Below are 18,965 nucleotides of genomic sequence, written 5' to 3'. Positions count from 1 at the left end.
CGAAATGAACCAGAGTTTGCAAAATCCATTAGGTGAAACTTCTTCATTTGTTCAGATCAGAGATAAAAAGGCTGAAAGTTTGAGCACCTGGAGTTAATGAAATGAGTAATTTCGTCCGAAAATTTTATAAAGATTCTTTTCTTCTTTTATCTTAAATTAAAAGCAAATGTTTTTAATAATGGCACCTTCACGTTTATTCACGATTTATTAAATTTCAAAGCCTTTGGAGAAGAAGCGTTAGGCGTTTAAAATTTAATCTCGATTTTCTCAAAAACTAAGGAATTTTGAGGGTTGCTAAAAACTTTAAAATGTTGGATAATTATAGATCATTTTAAAATAAAATTGGAATTATATTTACAATAATCCAAAGATTTAATTCTCAAGGTTACGTTGGTAATGGGGTGTTCTTATTCTGCACTTTTCTTACGAATGCGCTTTTAATGCAGCACTCAACATTGGTGTGTCATGAATAGAACTTTGTTTACCCCTTAGCTCTTTCACTGGTGCTCTCGAGTCCATGTTTCGCGCGGTGAGAGTTGTGGTGTCTGGCGCTGTCACTGGAGAAGTAGAGAAGCCTTGGCAGATTTTCTTTCAAAGTAGCTCTCTCGACAAAAAAAAAGAGAAAGTTGCTCAACAAAATCCATAAAAAATGGCAGTTTATTCTCTCGCCTGAAGAATGAGGACTTAAACAATAAAATGTTCCTAGATTTTGCAATAGCGTGGCCCTATTATTTATTTCTGGTTCTGGTGCATGGCAATGCACATTGCAATCCAGAAATATAGCAAAGCTGTATATATTTTGCTAACATTAGGATCATAAAAAAATAATCCTGAACATGCAAAATTTCGTTATTTCCATGTTTCTAGCTGTGATCAAAGCGGTAAACCGATTTTCACACAGGCCATCAATTTCGAGCACAATGAAGTTGAAATGTCAATGCGTGCGTGTCCCTTGTAGCTTGGCTGGTCCATTGTGGTGCGCCTAATTGGCCATTAGCCGCCCTTTGAAGTTGAAAAATGATAAATCTAGGTTTCTTCCTCGTCAAAGGATGGAAAGTGCAGTTCGGCCAATAAACCGCTACAACTTTTTGCTCATAAGCAGCCTGTCCATTTTTCACTCCGGCGGGCAAAAAAGGACTTCCGGATGCCCTACTTCTGCCGTAAATGCATCTCGTGCACATAATGATCAACAAATTCCATTCAAATCTAATAAGGAGTTCGGCAAACGCTAATCTGCTGCTTCTTTTCCACTATCGCGTCGCCAACAAACATTAGTCTCGTGTGCGCCCCTGCTGCAAATTGAATAAAGCCGCTTTTTACGGCTTTTTGCTACAGAACGCAATCCGATTTGAGACGGGAAAGAAACTCAATTACGGTCGAACCGTTTTTTAAGAAAGCAGCACTCCACTTCCAAAATGTGATGCCCTTCCTCAAAGTGTGATTAACACAATGATATAAATAAATAAAATTTCATCGAATTGATAATTTGTTATTTGTGTGTGTGTGTGTTTTTTTTTTTTTTTTTTTTTTTTTTGAATTTTCAGTGTAGAGTTGTGCCGTGTTTCCATTTTTTGTTAAAAATTTTCTAAAGAAATTTTTACTTGGATTTATAAATCAAACATTTTTTTACAGACTTTCCTCCTTGAGAAATTTCATTGTAAATTTTCAAATTATATAATAAACTGATTTTCCTCATAAAATTTAAATTATTAGAATTTAATAAAAATTGCAACTTAATATGACATAATGTATCAGAATATAATGAAAAATTCGAGCAATTCATGCCGTTATTCGAGCTGGAAAATACACGCATTGATGATACATTATGCTGAAATTCGATCGCGAATCGGAAACGTGAGAACTGCACACCTTCCGAACGAAACAGAAAAGTATCGCATTTCAATTAGAGGCAACATCCCCTGTACCATTTTGGACGCGAGGTGAAAAAAAAGGTGATTGCTACGTGTTGGAATAAAAAAGTGTTGCAGAGACGCGTTATCCAACCCTCAGGGGTGAGCCAAAAGAGCGCTCTCGGGAGACGAATCTGGCGCGCCAAAAAGCATCTGCACAAAAAATGGTGCGAGAGCAAGTTTCAATTACTCGCGGCGGCCCTGCGGCTAATTGAGCGACGCGATGTTTGTTCAGCGCCCACATAAGTTCAATTTGATTTCATCTCGACTGAGATGCCTTCTTCAGATGAAAAAAACTTACGTGGCTGCTCGCAATTGTGTGCTGATGAAATGAAAGAAACGAATGATGCGTGCCTCTGGCAAAAAAATGGCAAAATTCCACTGCGAGTAATTTATAAAAAAAATGTGCTGCCTAGCAAAAGCTCAATTTTTAATTTAAATGTCTATCAGAAAGTTACCTAAATTAAAAATTACTAGCTTTCATTAGAAAATCTTCAATCTTTTGAACATTTCCGGTAAAAAAAGCATCAATTGAGCGGAAAAAAAATTAAAAATCGCCCATTAATGAAGTTTTCAAAACTTCACAAGTAAAAAATTTACTAAAAATTGGTTTGAAATTTATTTGATACCAAAAATTATAATAATTAAGAGCGAATCGTTAAACAGGAAACGAGTTTTGCTGGTGCTCCCGGGAATTGGCCAACTTTGCACTCGGGACTAATTTATGCTCGGCTTATGGTGGGGCTTTGTTGTCAAGCGTCGATTTTGGGCGACAAGGTTGGAATCTGTAATGACCATTTAATGGGGACAACTTGACAAAGTGATTACGGCCAGGGCCATCAGCGAAATTCAGGTCAAAAAGTTTGCCGAGCGAAGGAGGGAAATAATTCATGCAATATTTTTTTTAATTACCAGAAAATTATTTATATAAAAATCAAAGGAGGCGCCTACAGCATGTGGTGTTCCCAGGCGGTCACCCATCTGAGTACCGTCCGCTTTTGACGTTGCTTAACTTCAACGATGGGACGAGAATTTAGTGCTTTCAATGTAATATGGCCGTAGACACCTTTTATTAGCAAATGAACTCTCAGTGCACTGAAGAGGAGAGCATAAAATTTAATTTAAAAAAAAAATGCTTGAATAAAAAAGATGAAAATTACGATTTAGAAAAATAATAAATAAGAAATAAAAATTAAATAATCAATTTTATGTTATAAAATTGCAGGGAGGGGTCTATTTTTTGAGCACCAGAGCTTCGGCACTTTGTAGAAATAAATTTTTGGAAAACCGTACAAGTTTTACAAAAACATATTCATATAACAACCACTAAGTAAATTGAGGAAACTACGTCAATTAATTTTAACGTTTTAATTTTTCCACGTATTCTGCTGAAACCATTACTCATTTGGAAATAAGCTTTTGTCAACCGAAATAATTAATTAATTTTAAATCTCTTAGATTAATAACATTAACAACGAACAAAGTCAAGAGAAGATTCACGCGGGTCAACAACTTTGGTCGGTTTGTTCTCGTCAGGTTTGTGGTCCGAGTGTGCGTTTGTGTATTGCGAGTAATGCTCGGCGGCCACAGGGAAACGCAACAAGCGCACTTTGAGAGCCAAAGCTAGTTAGTCTGCTTCTTCGCCACACTTTTAACAAGGGCTTTCACAACAGACACACAACAAGAGCTTAAAATCCGAGTGTGTTTGCTTCACTGAAGCGAAGTTTGCGGACGGACTTTTCGGCCTGCAAGGGTTTTGAGGTAATGAGACCGTTTCCAGTTCCTACTCGGGCTACTCGTTCACCTACGAGGAAACTGCTTTTAGAGGCTCATTTTGTACTTTGCTTGATGCAAATTGAAAATAGGGCAATTATTTATACAATTCTTTGTTTTGTGCAATTTGGTAAAATCTGGTCAAAATTCCAAGGTGGAATGCTGAATGCAAAATTGACTTCAAATAGATTTTATGAAGTTCGAGAAATACAATTTTATTGATTTTTGCACAAAATGATTATGCAATAAGATGATTTTTCCAAAATTTCCACCAACGTTTGGATGAAAGGTAGAAAAAAAACACGCTTTTTAACCTAAGCCTATTAAATATTGAACAATAACTGGAAACATTTAATTTCTCTGTTATTCCTAAGCTTTGCAAGAAAATGTACAAAAAACTCCATAAAAAAAATCGTTTATTTTAATTCAACAGATGAATTGGAAAATTTGTAAGATAAATTTCAAATTGTTCAATTTATCGATTTGAGATTTTAATCATATTCATTGAATTTTCTATAAGAAAAAAATATGAAATTTTGACCAAATCTCTTTTTGCATACAACTTTTAAAGAAAGTAAAATGAATGGTTGTTGAGTTTATATAATGAAAGTTTTTGTTTGGCCTCACAGGGATGACAGCAAAGCAGGGATAAAGTTGAGCGACGTGTTATCCTATTTGGGCGTGTGTTTTGCGTAAACTCGATTTCGAGCCACTGAGCCCATTCCAATTACTAACGGGGCGCTTGTGTGAAAACGTCTGTAAAAGAAGGGTCAAATGAAGTGGTGCCCATTCGCATTTGTGGCCACCCGGGTGGTCGCGTGTTGCCGTTGATAAATCCGAATCTAACGCGTGCAGGTGCTTTCCTTAAATTAGGCCGATCCGAACGAACGCCGATGCTGAGTTATCCCCGCACAGACCGGGTTAAATTTAGTGGAATTAATTCTGGCCACAGAGACCGGCGCGCACCGACGCGGCTCTTTATTCCGCACTTTTTTGGCCGCTCGCTCGCTCGCACACCCCCCGGATTTATGTCTTGCTCCGGCCGAGTGCTGAATTATAGGCCGGAATAACAATTAGCCTGCTTCATTTCACTTCTGAAATTAATTAACGCCCCTCGGGGACAATTATTTGCACATCTGCGCAGCTCCGAATTCAAAGAATGGATTTATCTTCAAATGAAATGAAAAAGCAAAAGTATGAAGATTTTTCTTGAACTTAAGATGAAAAATTTGATGCCATCTTTTCCTTTCCGAAAAAATTACTTTTTTAATTGAAAAGTTGGACCAGTGTTTTGCTCTGAGGGAAAAAAATGGATTTTTTTCTTTTTTCATTTTCTGTGGGAAATGATCTCATAACAAACGTGTTTTCTGGAGACAGCTATTGGATCAAATCTTGGGAGGCGGCCATGAAAAATGTCATTTTTCGTCCTGTTGCTCCGCAACCAAGAGAAGTAACATAAGCTTCCAATACAAGAACGTACATAGTCGGAGTGAACTTGAATCATTTATCTCTCTTCAGGACATTCAAAGCTGAACGAGAGACAGATCGAGGGATATGAAGGAAAGTTTCTTTTCCCCGTATTTAGCCAAAATTTATATTCCGGCACTGTAACGATTTTATAAACTAAAAACACAGACTTTGGCAGAAGTTAATTTTAAACTCTAATTATTCCCGCTCTTTTCAATTATAGAATGAAACATTAAATTAGCATGCTCAACTTGAAATAAGTGTTTTCCAACACAACACTTAATACATTTCAAAAGCGCGTTGTTTGTGCAAGCTAGTTTGCGAGCGTCAAAAGCAGCAATTGCCTCGTTTTCATTTACTCTCAACTGAATATTCATTATTTACTTTCCAAGGCTTAAGGTGCTTGCTTGTCTTCAATTCACGACGGCGACAATGCGTGCAGTGTGTTTGTTTTAATATATTCATGTCGCTCCCAGCCAGACTTGATATTGAGAGCAGTCAAAATGCGCACATGCAGAGTCTGGCAAGGAATATTGAAGGGAGTTGCGCACCAAAACAAAATTATATTAGGGCTTAAAATCTGAATGAATAATTAAATGAAATAGATATTTAAAAATATTATTTTATCAAGAATAAAGAATTAATGTTCATAAGATGTAAATTTTTAAATAAAATTATATTCATTTATATAATTTTTGTTTTGCTAAATAAAGCGCATAAAGTTGATTCGTGAAATTTCAGGCAAATTTAATTTTAATTTTCAATACTCCCAATAGAAAAAAAGAAAAAAAATCAATCAGTTATTGGGATTAAATAGAGCTTCCTATCAATTTTCTACTGAAAAAAAGATTTAATTGTAGACAAAAACGTCTTTTTTGTTAAATATAGGAATTATTTTTGAGCGAATGTGCATCTCCCTTTAAAGTCTGTAGACGGTATTGCTATCTCGCAGCAACACCTCGCTTCACAGGAAATTGAGAAAATTGATTCGGAGCCAGACGAGTTTTCATTAACCCAGGAGTGTCAAAAGCATTCCGCCATTATCCGATTGTCAAAATTTACATTTGCAAAACCGCACTCATTTTTTTACAATCAATCAACTGGATCGTCAATGATGACACAAATTCCCCGTCACATTACGCACGCATCACCAACAATACTTTTTGTCCTTTTCATTTTACACGAATTGATCGACGGTGAGTGGAGAGAGAGAGACTGATTGGCAGCTTTTGTCGCGGCTCGGATTATTATTTTCACAGCCGGTGACCTGGAAAAGTTGTGATTTCACACGTTTGTGCGTTGCTGCTCGCGTGCAAAGAAAATAATAATAATAAAAATCCCGGTGCGGACTCTTGCAGTGCAGAAACGCTTTTACACCTCTATTGTCCGCGAAACCACGGCGTGTCAAGGAGCATTTTTCCCGAACAAGAATCACTACTCGGCAGCACCAGCATTATTTGTATTTGCAAGTGAAAAGTGCACGAGTTGGCCTGATTGTGAGAGATCTCTTTTTCCGCTGCAATCTGCATCAATTCTCCTTCTTGAAAAATGCAAATATTTTATTCATGAACATTTTTTGATGAGAACTCCTTGTGGAAATGGGGAATATTTCGATTTTTTCTAGATGGTCTCTGGTTTTACATTTTACTCTCAATAAAAGCTTTTTGTACCGTCTATCGTATATTTTAATTGACAAATAAATGAAAACTTTCTTGTATTTATAAATTCATTAAGTAGAAAAAGGTCAATCAATATTTGTCCTACCCATTTTTTTATATAGTAAAATTTGCATGGATTCAGTCAATTCAGTTTAATAAGTATTTAAAGCAAATTCTTGGTACATGTTATAGATGAGCTTGCAATTTTTAATAATGAGTTGAAAATGGTTGAATTTTAATTTGCTAGGTATTTGTGGAACTAGATTAAGTAAAAAATACAATACATGGAAAAAAACACGAAAAAAGGTTATTTAAAAATATGAAAAGTAATTTAACCAAAATAAAGATATTTAAGAGATTTTTCTTATAGATTAGAGAAAAAGTTTTAATTATTTTGATCAAGTAACCGATTATTTAAAACATTTGGAAGGTAAGTTCAGCAAACAACTCCACCTATCTGTGCTTTCATTTATTTTATTTATTTGTGAAACGTTTTGATTTGTGATGCGAGAAATCCAGTTAAACGTTGGGATTTCGCGTCAAAGTAATTTTCCGCCAGAAGCAGAGCCATTTCCAGTATTTTTTCTTTCACATATTTACAAAATGAATTAAGTCTCTTTTGGTTCAGTGCCTCCCAAAGATGATCCGCTGAATGTGTCGGCTAATTTCCTCCTGCAGCCAAATCCAATTACAGCGTCAGAAACCCTTTTGGCTCGTTTTCCCTCAACATCCGGGCTACAACAAGCCCGCAATGTGTTCAAAAATCGTTCCAAAAAGGTGTTTTGTTTGATATTTATGTAATCTAGCTGATGTAAAATTTAAACCTATTTTTCCACTTACTTTGCTAAAACATGGAAATGACCTTACGCAAAAAATCATTCTAATCAAAGGCCACGCATCAGCTCTATTATGTTGGCCAAAAAAAGATGTCTTCCGCCCGAGCCATAAGGCCCCATGGCTCTGACGGCAGCCGTGTACCAACATAATTTTGGGATGCGCAGCCTTTGATTCTAATCAGAATTAATTGCTGTAAATCCGCCAATCTCTTAACAATTGACTCATAATATTAATATATGTTTATTTATTAGAAAATAAATTTCAAAATTTTTGGAGATTTAAACTGCATTTGATTTCTCAGAAGAACAAAATAATAATAATTTCAGCTTTAAATTGCGTAGTTCCTCCAAAATTGCAGTAAATTTTAATTAAGAGTAATTTATTTTTAATGCACTGAAGAAGATAAATAGATAATAAAATAAATTACGTAAAATTTCTCAAAGAGGCCAAAAATAAAAATTTAATTTCTGCTTTGAAAAGTTCATTTTTAATTTTTTGCATAAAAAGTTTTTCACCTCAAATTTGAAATTAATTATTTGCCTCTATTTCTGCCTGAATTTTGATTCTTTTAGAAAGGTTCTAATGCATTGCTCGTTTTACGTAATAAAAAAAATAAAACAGGGTGGATTAAAAATTTTGCAACAATTTCAGTGTTGCTTTCTTTTCATTTTATTTCAGAAGATGCAATTCTGAAAGAGGGGTTTTATTTTTTGTCATGTCAAGACTCAAAATAAAAACTACCGGGCCGAGATTCGATTCAGAATTGAACAAGAACGTAATATGAGACTCTCCTTTTCAATTTCAGCACAAAAGATGGAATGATTTATAAAAAATGAGTTGGGGAAAGGGATAAAAAGTGCAAGTCATGATGGTTTGGAATTTCCCAGACATTTTTTGTTTCCCTCGACATTTTTTTGCTCTCGCCGTGAAAACGAGCCCTGATCGGATTTAGTTGGCCCTCGCGTTTCCGCGAAACCGTCCGAGTGGGAGGTCGGGGCGGAAACGCCGTCACGGCCAATTTCGTTTGCCCTCGCCAATGGATTCCTGCACTTGTCAACGTTTTTTGCGCCGTCCTTTGGCCCCAGGATTACTTTCCGAGCGAGCAAGTTACCATAGTGTAATCAAAACCGATGGCGGAAAAGCTTTTCGTAATTGCGATTTGAAAGAGAGTTGCGAAAACTCGTTATAAAAAATGCTGCTTTTTCCTGCCAATATCCGACGGAATGCGTGATTGGTTCGAAAAGTCCTATAAAGCAATAAACGCGGGCGTAGTTTTTGCCTCAATTAAACAAACGCATGCACAGCGGAATTTATATTAACCTAGAATAAAATGCGTCGCATTTGCGTATCGATTTGCCTTTTTCATTTTTTTCCGACCGAGCGTTATATTGTTAATTTACAATGTCTCGTGGGCTTTATTGGGAAAAGTTGGGGCCGCCTAACTTTTAATAATACACCAAAAGTTACAACGCCATAAATCCCGCCGGGAAATTGCTGCAACCGCACGTATTGCGCCATCATTAGTTTGCAAAAAGATGCTCCAACACTTTTGGTCACTTTAAAATTATTTGAGGGCAATTTCCACCATATTTAAGGTATTTTAATATCTGTTATAGTGTGCAATAAGGAAAGTGAAAATATTTGAATGAAACCTTTCATATTTATATTTTTGGACTTTGTTATTAATAAAGAAAGGAAATAATTTTTTACCAGAAGAAACTATTAAAATTTATGTTATGTCATTTGGATATGAAACAAGGAAAGAGTAAACTAAAACATTTCGTTCCATTTTATTTCAAAAGGCAAATTTTTATTTTCAAAATTTTTTCAACAATGCACTTTTTGTTCTTATCAATCATTGTCATATTGATATAAATCTAAAAAATATATGCCCTAATTGTTCTATAAATTTCAAACTTTCTAACTAAAATTTTGTAGAAAAATATGGTTTTGGAAGAATGAAGTTCGAATCAGTTCAAATGGCATGCCATATTTTTTTAAACAAAAATCGACATATCAGAGTATAAAATAATCCTAAAGCAAGATTGAAGGAAATGAGAAATTAGTAGTTAAATTAAGAGAATGGGTACCACTAATCAACGTTTAATTTTTCTCAAATATTTTACAATAATTCTGTAAAATTTTAAATGAAATTGAAATCTAAAAAAGTCACATCATTTTGGAATAGGGGAGCGAATTACTAACAATTTCAATATTCAAACAAATGCATTGTTTTCATCTAATGACAATTACTCTAATAGTTCCTTTATTTAAACTGATATATTTAAGCACTGTTTATTTGCTGCAAAAATTCAGCACTGTTCTTCATAGCTACGAAGTTTGTTAATAAAAAAGGGTTCAATGCATTTGCTGCAGTTGGCTTAACGGTTCATTTCTCCGAGGCTAAAGAGCGCTAATTATTTAATTGAAGTGCGCGAAAGTCGAGCGTGATGCATAATTGATTGATCGGACGAGAAAAATGTTTACGTTAACGGACGATGCAGATCTAGGACGCAGATTAATAATTACTCGCCAAGGAGAGGAGCTTTGCATTTTAATAAGAGATGCAGAGACGGGGAAAATGCGGCCGTATTAAATTTTTAGCCAAATCCACTCCCCGAGGAGAGGAACATGTTAATTGCATTTTTCCCCAAGCTCAGGAAAATTCATTTAAAAATTCATAAACGCTTTCAAAACAAAATACTTGTGTAGAATGTAGGCATTTTTCGCAAGCAAAATTCCACCGGCGAGAGAGAAAGAAAAAAAGGAGTGTTGTCACAATTTTTCATATGGAAAAGTGGATTCTCGCTCGTGCGGCTCTAAATGTTTTACGCCGTCGTCAAATTATATGCATTTTTCCCCTAAAAGCTGTTTTTGCGGCACCGTAAAATGTTTACTACCGCAAATCAAACACACATGAGCGCAACATGGAAGGTCCATTCGTTTATTGCCGCACGTAAAATTGTCGCGGAAATCGGACGGCAAAAAATATCACCACCAAAATGATATTGTCACAAACAAAAACGCCCACATTTTTCCAACAAAAGTAAAATTTATTGTAAAAATTTCAATTAGGACCGAAAAATAAAACTTTGGCCTTTACGGTCAGGGAGCGCTCGCAATGGAGACATCCAGTTGAACATTCAGCTGGCCGTTTTTGCAACTTGGCCAGGCACGTGCCAGCCTCACTTTTTAACCTGGGTTGTATACAAACAGGAGAGGAACCCATTTTCATATGTTTTATGCACGCCGTGTCAGGAGGGCAAAACCTTTTTCACAAAGTTAGCTGGATAAAACCGCCCTCCAGGTAAATCAAAATAAACTTCAGCCAGGGTGTCGCGGTTTAAAAGTACGGAACATCCTGCTCATTTGTTACAACTAAAAGTTGAAAATACCCATGAAAAATAAACAGTATAAATCTTTTTTAAATTCTTAATTTTAATTGAAAGTTTAGTCAGCGAACATTTAAAATCAAAATTGAGATCTTCTTTATTTTAAGCAGTTTTTGTCAAGAAAATAAAAATAAGTGAATGGAACTCGAACGTACAATTTTAAAGTGGCCCTCCAGGTGCACAACAGGAGAATTTCCACCAGGCTTTCAAAAATGCTCAACCATTTCCGTAAGAGGAATTTACAATAGCAAATTCCTCTAACAGAATTGGAGCCGAGGTGTAAAGTTCCTTTCAGTTCAAAATGATTTTTCCACTTTTGCATCTCTCCCTCTCTGCTTTTCCACCGGGAACTCGTGTCGAGATGAAACTTTAAAACCCGCCGAGATAAAGAGAAATATACATTCTTATCCAGGTCAAAGATTCTAGCGAAAGCGAGGTTTCCCCTTTTTTTTAAATTGAAATTTTTTGCTGTGACGCGTGTGCAGAGCGGGAAAACGAGACGGTGATGGATCGCACAGACGTGAAGGGTAATCGCTGCGTAAACTTCACACTTGCGAACGATGAACAGTGGAGAAAAATAATTCCAAAGTTGCAAATGCTTGTATTTCTCTGGAGAATTGGCGAAAAAATAAGGGTGTAGTATTATTTTTCGGCGGTGGCCAGAATAAATATGTGGTACGTGCCGTTTCGTCGGTGGTCGATATATTTCACTGTTACCTGGTGTGAAATGCGAGCCAGCTTTGGCAAACATTTCTCCCTTTCTTTCTCTCTGGTGAGAATTATATATAATAACGTTGTGAAAATGGAGAATTATTAGTTAGCGGCAATAAATTTATTAGGGCGATGAAAATTTTATTGGAGCTTTATGTTTTGATTACAGCGCGAAATGTTCATCTCAAGGGTCAACATTATTTTAAGGCGTTGTAAATTTTAGTACGACTGCAGAGAAATTATAAATTTTGTAGCATCAACTTAGGTTTTTACATCAATTTTATAGTTGATATCCTGGAAATTTTTTTAAACGGTTCTTAATTAATTGTTTCCAAACTTTTACTAGAAACGTTGGACATTAATAAAATCCATCAATTTTCCAAAAATATTTGTTTCAATCGTCTAAAAAAGACCTATCATAGAATCTCACTGTGTAAATTATGATTTTCTGAAAGTTCTCAAGCCTTTGACAAATTTCGAACTATTTTTCATTTTTTTTTTTTTATATTTTGGATTTTTTCCCATAGACCAAATATATTTATCTATTTATGTTTCTATCGATCAAAGGCGCCCTGTGCTGCAAGTTGATATAAAAACTTTTGATTAGGGATGGTTATTTAGTTGAAAAGCTCTCGTCCGCAACTAATATGTAATTTTTACAAAGTTTTGAAGAAGCCGCTCGAGAGTCTCGCAGCTGGAAGGAAAGTTTCTCTTACACGATTTCCAACATTCTCTCTGACAAGAACGTGTTGACGAAACATACATCGGACGTGTGGCGAGGGCACAAGTTAATTCCCCAGCCCAGCCCCACCAACTTGCATCGACCCCGATTTTTCTCTCCCAACTTTTAATTTCGCGCTGATTTACCGATATCCAGGGGCAAAAGAAACTCGAGAGTAATTTGTGGTTGTCAAATTCATCCATAGGGGGAAAAGTTAAGGGAGCTGATTGTTTTTCTTGCGTTTATTTGAAGGTCTATCTACGGCCGATCACGGCGTCGTTAACAGCGTTGGTGAGAGAGACGATTTCCGCTTTTTTTGCGAAGCCAGAATTGCTGTTTTCGAGGAGACACGAAGAGCAAGTTCAGAGAAGAATTTATGTGCGAGCAAAGTTTGCGCAGATTGATTGTTTTCTACTTCGAGAGACTCCAATTTATGAGCTCGTCTGGCTGCTAAGCAAAAAGTATGCAGTGAGTTCAAAGTTGTAGAGGCAGAACTTTCTACAAGTGGATTGATGCGGTTTGAGGATAAATTTGAAATAATTAATCAAGCACTTTTCAAGATATGTTATGATTTTGACAAGAGATAATAAGAATAATAAGTGAAAATAGCAAAAGTTTAAAATAAAACTATTTAAGAGTGAATTTACTTTTTATAATCCATTCCCAATTAACAAAAAAAAAACTTTGACACTTCAGAAAAGAGCTTATGATTATAGTTGGTTTCAAAACTTTTATTAGGTTTGAAAGAATTATTAACTTACTTTTTTAACAATAACTTTTTTAACTATCAAGAAACTTTCGGAGCTCCGTGAATAAAAGGAAAAGACTAGAGACATCATTGGGAGTTTTGATCATCTCTAATTAATTTTAATTTCAACTGATTTGAAATAATTAAAATTTCATTACGATTTCCCTTAAATAAGGCGCAAGGTGTTCTATTGAAAGCTAATGACATGACTTATTAGTTCACTTGCAAGCATGCGTGCTAATCTTCAAAGTCACTCAATTAAGTCCCGCTTTGAGCTCGTGTGCATCACAGAGACATTATAATTATATTACTAATTGAAACTCACTCGCTAAGCCGTCGACGCGATAATTTTCGCCTCGCACTGCTTGCTCTTTGTCTGTCGCAGAGTCAAATGTACGCGAATCTGATTCACCTGCCATTCCATCTGTCACAATGGAAAAAGGAAACCCCGCGATGAAATCGATTTTATCTTTTTTCGCCGTTCATTTTACGAGCCGCTCGTAAATTCCAAGGAGCGAAATCCGAGCACGTCCGAGCGTGAAATGGCAAAGAAATCGGGATCATTGTTGCGAGACGCCTTTTATTGTTGCATTTTCCGCGTGTATCAAAGTTTACATTCACGGAGGAGGTAGGCAAGCCCGCTCGTCTGCCTGCTCCGGCGGGCTGCATACTCTTGAAATGGATTGACTGCGGTTTTATGGCGTATCGTTGTCGGTCGGTCGGACAGCTGAAATGAAATTGTTTTACGACTCGCCGTACACGCGTCCGGCCAAGGCGTATGATTAATGTTGAGCCGCCTGTAATGGACGCTCCAATTCTCCGGGCGATCATTTTTTATCCTTAATTTACGCCTGTTGCATTTTTAATGGAGTTGCCTGCAAATATGAAGTTGGTTGGCGGATTTTTTTCTATACATAAGAACGTTGCAACAGTAGAAAAATTATGTTACTTTTTTTACTACCAATCATTAGTCACAAATGCTTCAGTAAAAGGATTTCAGAAATAATTCAGTCACATAATATGACGTAAAGAGGTTCGACAACTTCGTAAAGTAAAAATTCAATAACTGATATATAGTGATGCTTCAATGATAAGACAAATTTAAAATAAAATTTGTTTGTATTAGCAGAGAAATTTCACTTCTAATGTCTCCTGAAACACAAAGATAGCTGCATTGCGCAACTTGAAGAAGTAAATAAATAAGTAGTAAATAAATTTGCAACTAAATAACTCTTCCAATATTTGTTTATTAACAACTTTTTTTAAACGTTTTAACATTTATAAAATTCTTGAACATGCGATTTTGATTTTATCAAAAATTTCAGACCCTTAAAAGCTATTACAAATAATTTTAACAATTTTTTTGTTTTAATTCTTTTCTTGTTTAAAAAAAATCTTTACTCGTCTGAATGAAGCTGGGACATTTTAATAAAACACTAACTAAACTCAATGCTGGTTCAGAATTGTATCTTCTGCTACTCTGTAAAATTTGTGTATTATAGTTTTTTGCTGTTTTGATGGAATGGAAATGGAGAATAAATATTAATAACTGAATACATAGTTGTTATTCAAACGTCTAGTTTTTCACTCTTTTAACTCAAAGTAGTGGAATTTGATTGCTTTTCGCAACTAGGCCAGCTTTGCAATTGCTCTGCAAACGTGTACATTTGTAATAATTATAATTAGTATTAGCACATACGCACACCGAAGAACTTGCAGGGTTTCCATCATGAGCAGATCCTATTTCATCAACCGGTGAAATTGCAATAACGATCTCTTTGCTTTGCAAAATGCTTTTGTGCATTGCGTCGAGGGTCGCGAGTGAGTTTTGTTCCAACCATCGGCCGCACTTGTGCGAGATGCGTTTGACGGTATTATTCGATTGTCGAGCAAATTCCTGAAAGCCTGTTTTCAGATGCAAATTCCGAGGAGTCGTTTGCGAACCTGCTTTGCATTTGAGGGCAAAATCATAATGCGAAAAAGAGCTCCGAAGGGAATTAATTCCGCCGTTCGATTTGAAGTTTTGCAGACATTCAAAAGCCCGCGCTGGCAAGTTTCACGTTTGTTGCAAATCTCTTACAATTATAGAGCGATTCACATCTTTTTTAATTCATAAAAGAGTTGCACGTCTTGTTGAATAAGAAGATATTTTCTGCTATAAATAAAACTATTATTTTTATAGTCTCAGATAAGAAGGTTTTGTTTGAATTTTTTGCAATAGCTTTCATGTTTGAAATCATAACAGAATGTACCGTATGTTTAAAGAGGGTTGTTCACTCAAAAGCACCTTCTATAATGAGGGATTTTATTAGTATGTCAAGACACGTACACCTTCATTAATCACGCAGGTGTGGGTTACGTAACTCTTGCCATTGACGGCTGACGTTTCAAAATAGGGGTGGATGTTTTTTGGATACGATTTTTTTTATTACATTTAGTAGAGATAATTTGGATAAATAATGGTAGTAATAGGTGGCAAATTAGTTGTATTTTAGTCGCCGGCTTTTCAAATTAAAAAATTTTATATTTTTTCTTTCAGTGGAAATTAAGAAAATTTACTTTATTTTTAATTAGTTCTATAACCACCAATTTACCCCTCGCCACAGGTAATTGGGCAGCTCGATTTTTTTAAATCTTTGTCGCAACAATTTGATTGATCAAGAGGACTTTTATTTTCTTTAATATTTTTCAGGACAAAATTTATTTGGAGGTTCATAATGATTGTTTGTAAATTTATCAAAACACATAATAAATACATTTCTCAATGTTCTAAAATAAATGTTATAAAAAAATCTTTTCGTAATTATTTGAACAACGCATAAATATTAATTTATAAAAAATGCAAAACGGAAATTTTATTTATCATGCTTTTGAATGAAATTTCTCAGTAGATTTTTGTGAAAAGTCCGTAACAAAAAACCACAGAAAAATAAATAAAAACAAATAGTGCAATATTTTAAATCTAAACTTGTAAAAATAGTTTATTTTTAAGTTTTTTTGGGATAAAATCCAAACCACATCACTTGATTCTTGCAAAAAAAATTGCCTCTCATCAAAGTTCCGCCTTGACTGATACAGAGAATATTGAGAGAAAAATGCTGTATTTGATAAAATAATACTAAGCTTGCAAGGTTTTTTTTAAAGAATATATTAGTTATTTTTAAAATATGAAAATTATTTTATAGCAAAATGATACAACTTTTTTAAAGACCCTACTTTAGTTGAATAAAGGCCACACTTTTATTGATTTTGTAATAAATATCTTTCTATCTGTGCTATATTTGATAAATGGATATTATAGGAATTTTAAATTTTCAAAATAAAGGGACAATTGAACTTATTTACGCATATTAACTTAGAAAAATAGGCTTACTAGCTGATCAACAGTTAATCCCATGCATATTGTTGCATCTACCTGCTAATATAAAAATCGTAACAATTCTTTTTTAATGACCAACGTTTACTATCAGATTGAAAACCTAACTTTTATTTTTAATAATAGACCTATTTTTTTTCTTCGCAAGTTTACCGCTGTGAAATTAAAATTGGTTGTCCTACCTGTTGGGTGCGGTTGACGTGGTCGGCGGGCCAGTGGTGGAGGCGGCCACGGCCGCCAGGAGGCCGCAGCACCACAGCAGGCCGTTCATTGTTGCGCGCAACAATGAGCCGAGGAGGACTCGCCAGGCATGGTCGCAGTCGCAGAGACTACTGGAGAGCCCCTCCGCGCGCAGCCCCGACCGAATAACAGGTCTCTTCATTGAGCAGGGGTGGTGGAGGGGCGCATGTGCTCACACTTGCACTTTAGCCCTTCTTCCTTTTCCGCATATTCAATCTCGAGGTGCTGCAAAATGAGATAATTAGGTTAAAAAGGTGCGAGAGGGTCATGTTTTTAGCTAGTTTTACGTTAAATTACGTAAAAAAGAATATTTAAAAAAAATCTACTACTCTAATACCATTATTTACATAATTATATGTTTATTAAAAAAATATTATTTACTATTATATTCAAATTAAAAAGCTATCATAATGATTTTGGTTTTTTACTGCAAATCACTATATACAATCAACTAAAATTTTGTTGAAAATCAAAATTCTATAAAAAATATTTTATTCTTTTAAGAAAGTCTAAAAATAATATCACAATTTTTTTTCAATACAAATTAAGACCAAAATCTTTTTTCGTAAATTTTGTTATTTATTTTTAAAGATTTTTATGAGACCACCGCAAGGAATATACTAATTATACGCTCAGATTGGTAAAAGTAAAAAAAATGGCTACGTTCAGTGCCGTTCAATAGGGTCAACTATTATGTATTAAATTTTCCTCACAAGCCAAAAAGCAATATGACAGGCGGGAACGTAACCAATTATGTAACATGAAAAACAAGTGGAAATTTGGCAATATCAGTCAGAAAAATGGGACTTCAAGCCTACCTGGGCATTAAGAACACTTCGTTGCATTTGTCAGCAAAGAGCGGAAGTCCTCCATCGGCTCATTTTGGCGAGACAGGGCACCAAATAAAACTAGGATTAGGATGTGGATCTCGCCTTCATCATTTTTGTGCTCTCGTCAACTGACTGTCAAGTCAACAGTGTCAATAACTCAATACTGTCAACTCGATTTGGTCATTTTTTGGTGTTAACTGTTATGTAGGTGGGGGAGCTGCTCACCGCAGTCACCTGAGTCACCACCGCGAGAAACAGAAACATTCCTCCCTCTGCTGCTTTTCGACGCTTCGACGAGAGCGAACAAGTCTCAGCACGGGGAAGAGCAGACGATTCACAAGAGAAAGAGAAAAAGTGAAAAAGACACCGCTCCGTTAATTACATAAGTCTGCGCTGGATTTTAAAGTAATAGTTCAACATTGATGATGATGAACTGGAATTGATGAATAAAATTTTATATTAGAAAAAATTCTTTTTTAGCTGCTCTGCAGTTTGTTATAAAAATGTGATGTGTAATTAGAACAGAGAGTTTTTGGTCTTTTTTTTTAGAAAAATTGGGAAATTTAGCCACGTAAACGCTTTTTCTTATCTGTATTTGGACTCGATGGCAAAATAATTTTGCTTATTCAACTGTGGAAGAATCAAAGGATTTTTTTCAAGAATTATTATTAAATAAATTAATATATCCGCATAGGTTTTTTCTAAGATAAAAATTTATTTAAATACGATAGATTTATGTTATTTTTAATTAAATCCAGCGCAGACTTAAAATAAATGGTGCGGCGTCATTTTCACAACCTTTTCTCTTTCTCTCGTGAATCTACTCTCATCCCTGTGCTGTTCTGACCTGTTCGTTCTCGTCAAAATCAAAGCAAAGCGCTGAACAGCAGCAGTCGCACCAGCCAGCAGGATATGAAGGGAGGAGGGGAGAGTTGCAAATAAAAGTCACAGTCACCTCTAGATGCCTCGGCGGCCCTCATATCTTGCCAATTGTGACTTTGTGACTATGATGAATTGTGAGCCGACGGAGGATTTCGCTGACCTGCCGAGGACCCCAAAATGGACCAGACTGACCAGAGACTCTTGCCATGCCGCCAAGGTAGGGCAAAGCCACGCAATTAATTTTAATAAGCGCTTGGGACTTTAATTCGGGAAAATAACAATTAATGCGCGTTTTGTCCGCTGCTTCGACAATGATAAATGAAAATGCAGACACTTTATAGCCGCTTACAGTGGCTGCTTGGTAATTTTTGCTCGGATTAAGCCTATTTTTACTGTATTTTTTCATAAGTTTTGAAATAA

At 35.5% G+C, this 18,965-nt stretch overlaps 1 protein-coding gene across 2 annotated transcripts in view; it reads right to left on the bottom strand.

The window, feature by feature from the left end:
• LOC132192432 (glycine receptor subunit alpha-2-like) overlaps positions 1-17,779 on the bottom strand; it is a 96,790-nt gene extending 79,011 nt beyond the window's left edge. For both annotated transcript variants that reach the window (XM_059612395.1, XM_059612396.1), the window contains exons 1-2: positions 17,652-17,779; positions 16,776-17,058 (exon numbers count right to left, since the gene is read on the bottom strand). In XM_059612395.1, the coding sequence (XP_059468378.1) occupies positions 16,776-16,975 (200 nt within the window). In that variant the 5' untranslated portion in view covers positions 16,976-17,058; positions 17,652-17,779. The remainder of the gene's footprint in view (positions 1-16,775; positions 17,059-17,651) is intronic.
• Positions 17,780-18,965: the final 1,186 nt, after the last annotated feature.

Source organism: Neocloeon triangulifer, unplaced genomic scaffold (assembly GCF_031216515.1).
Source record: "Neocloeon triangulifer isolate White Clay Creek 2 clone unplaced genomic scaffold, ASM3121651v1 ptg000003l, whole genome shotgun sequence".
In the NCBI taxonomy this organism is placed as follows: Eukaryota; Metazoa; Arthropoda; class Insecta; order Ephemeroptera; family Baetidae; genus Neocloeon; species Neocloeon triangulifer.
Note: the sequence above shows the minus strand (reverse complement) of the source record. Positions and strands in the feature narration are given on the sequence as shown.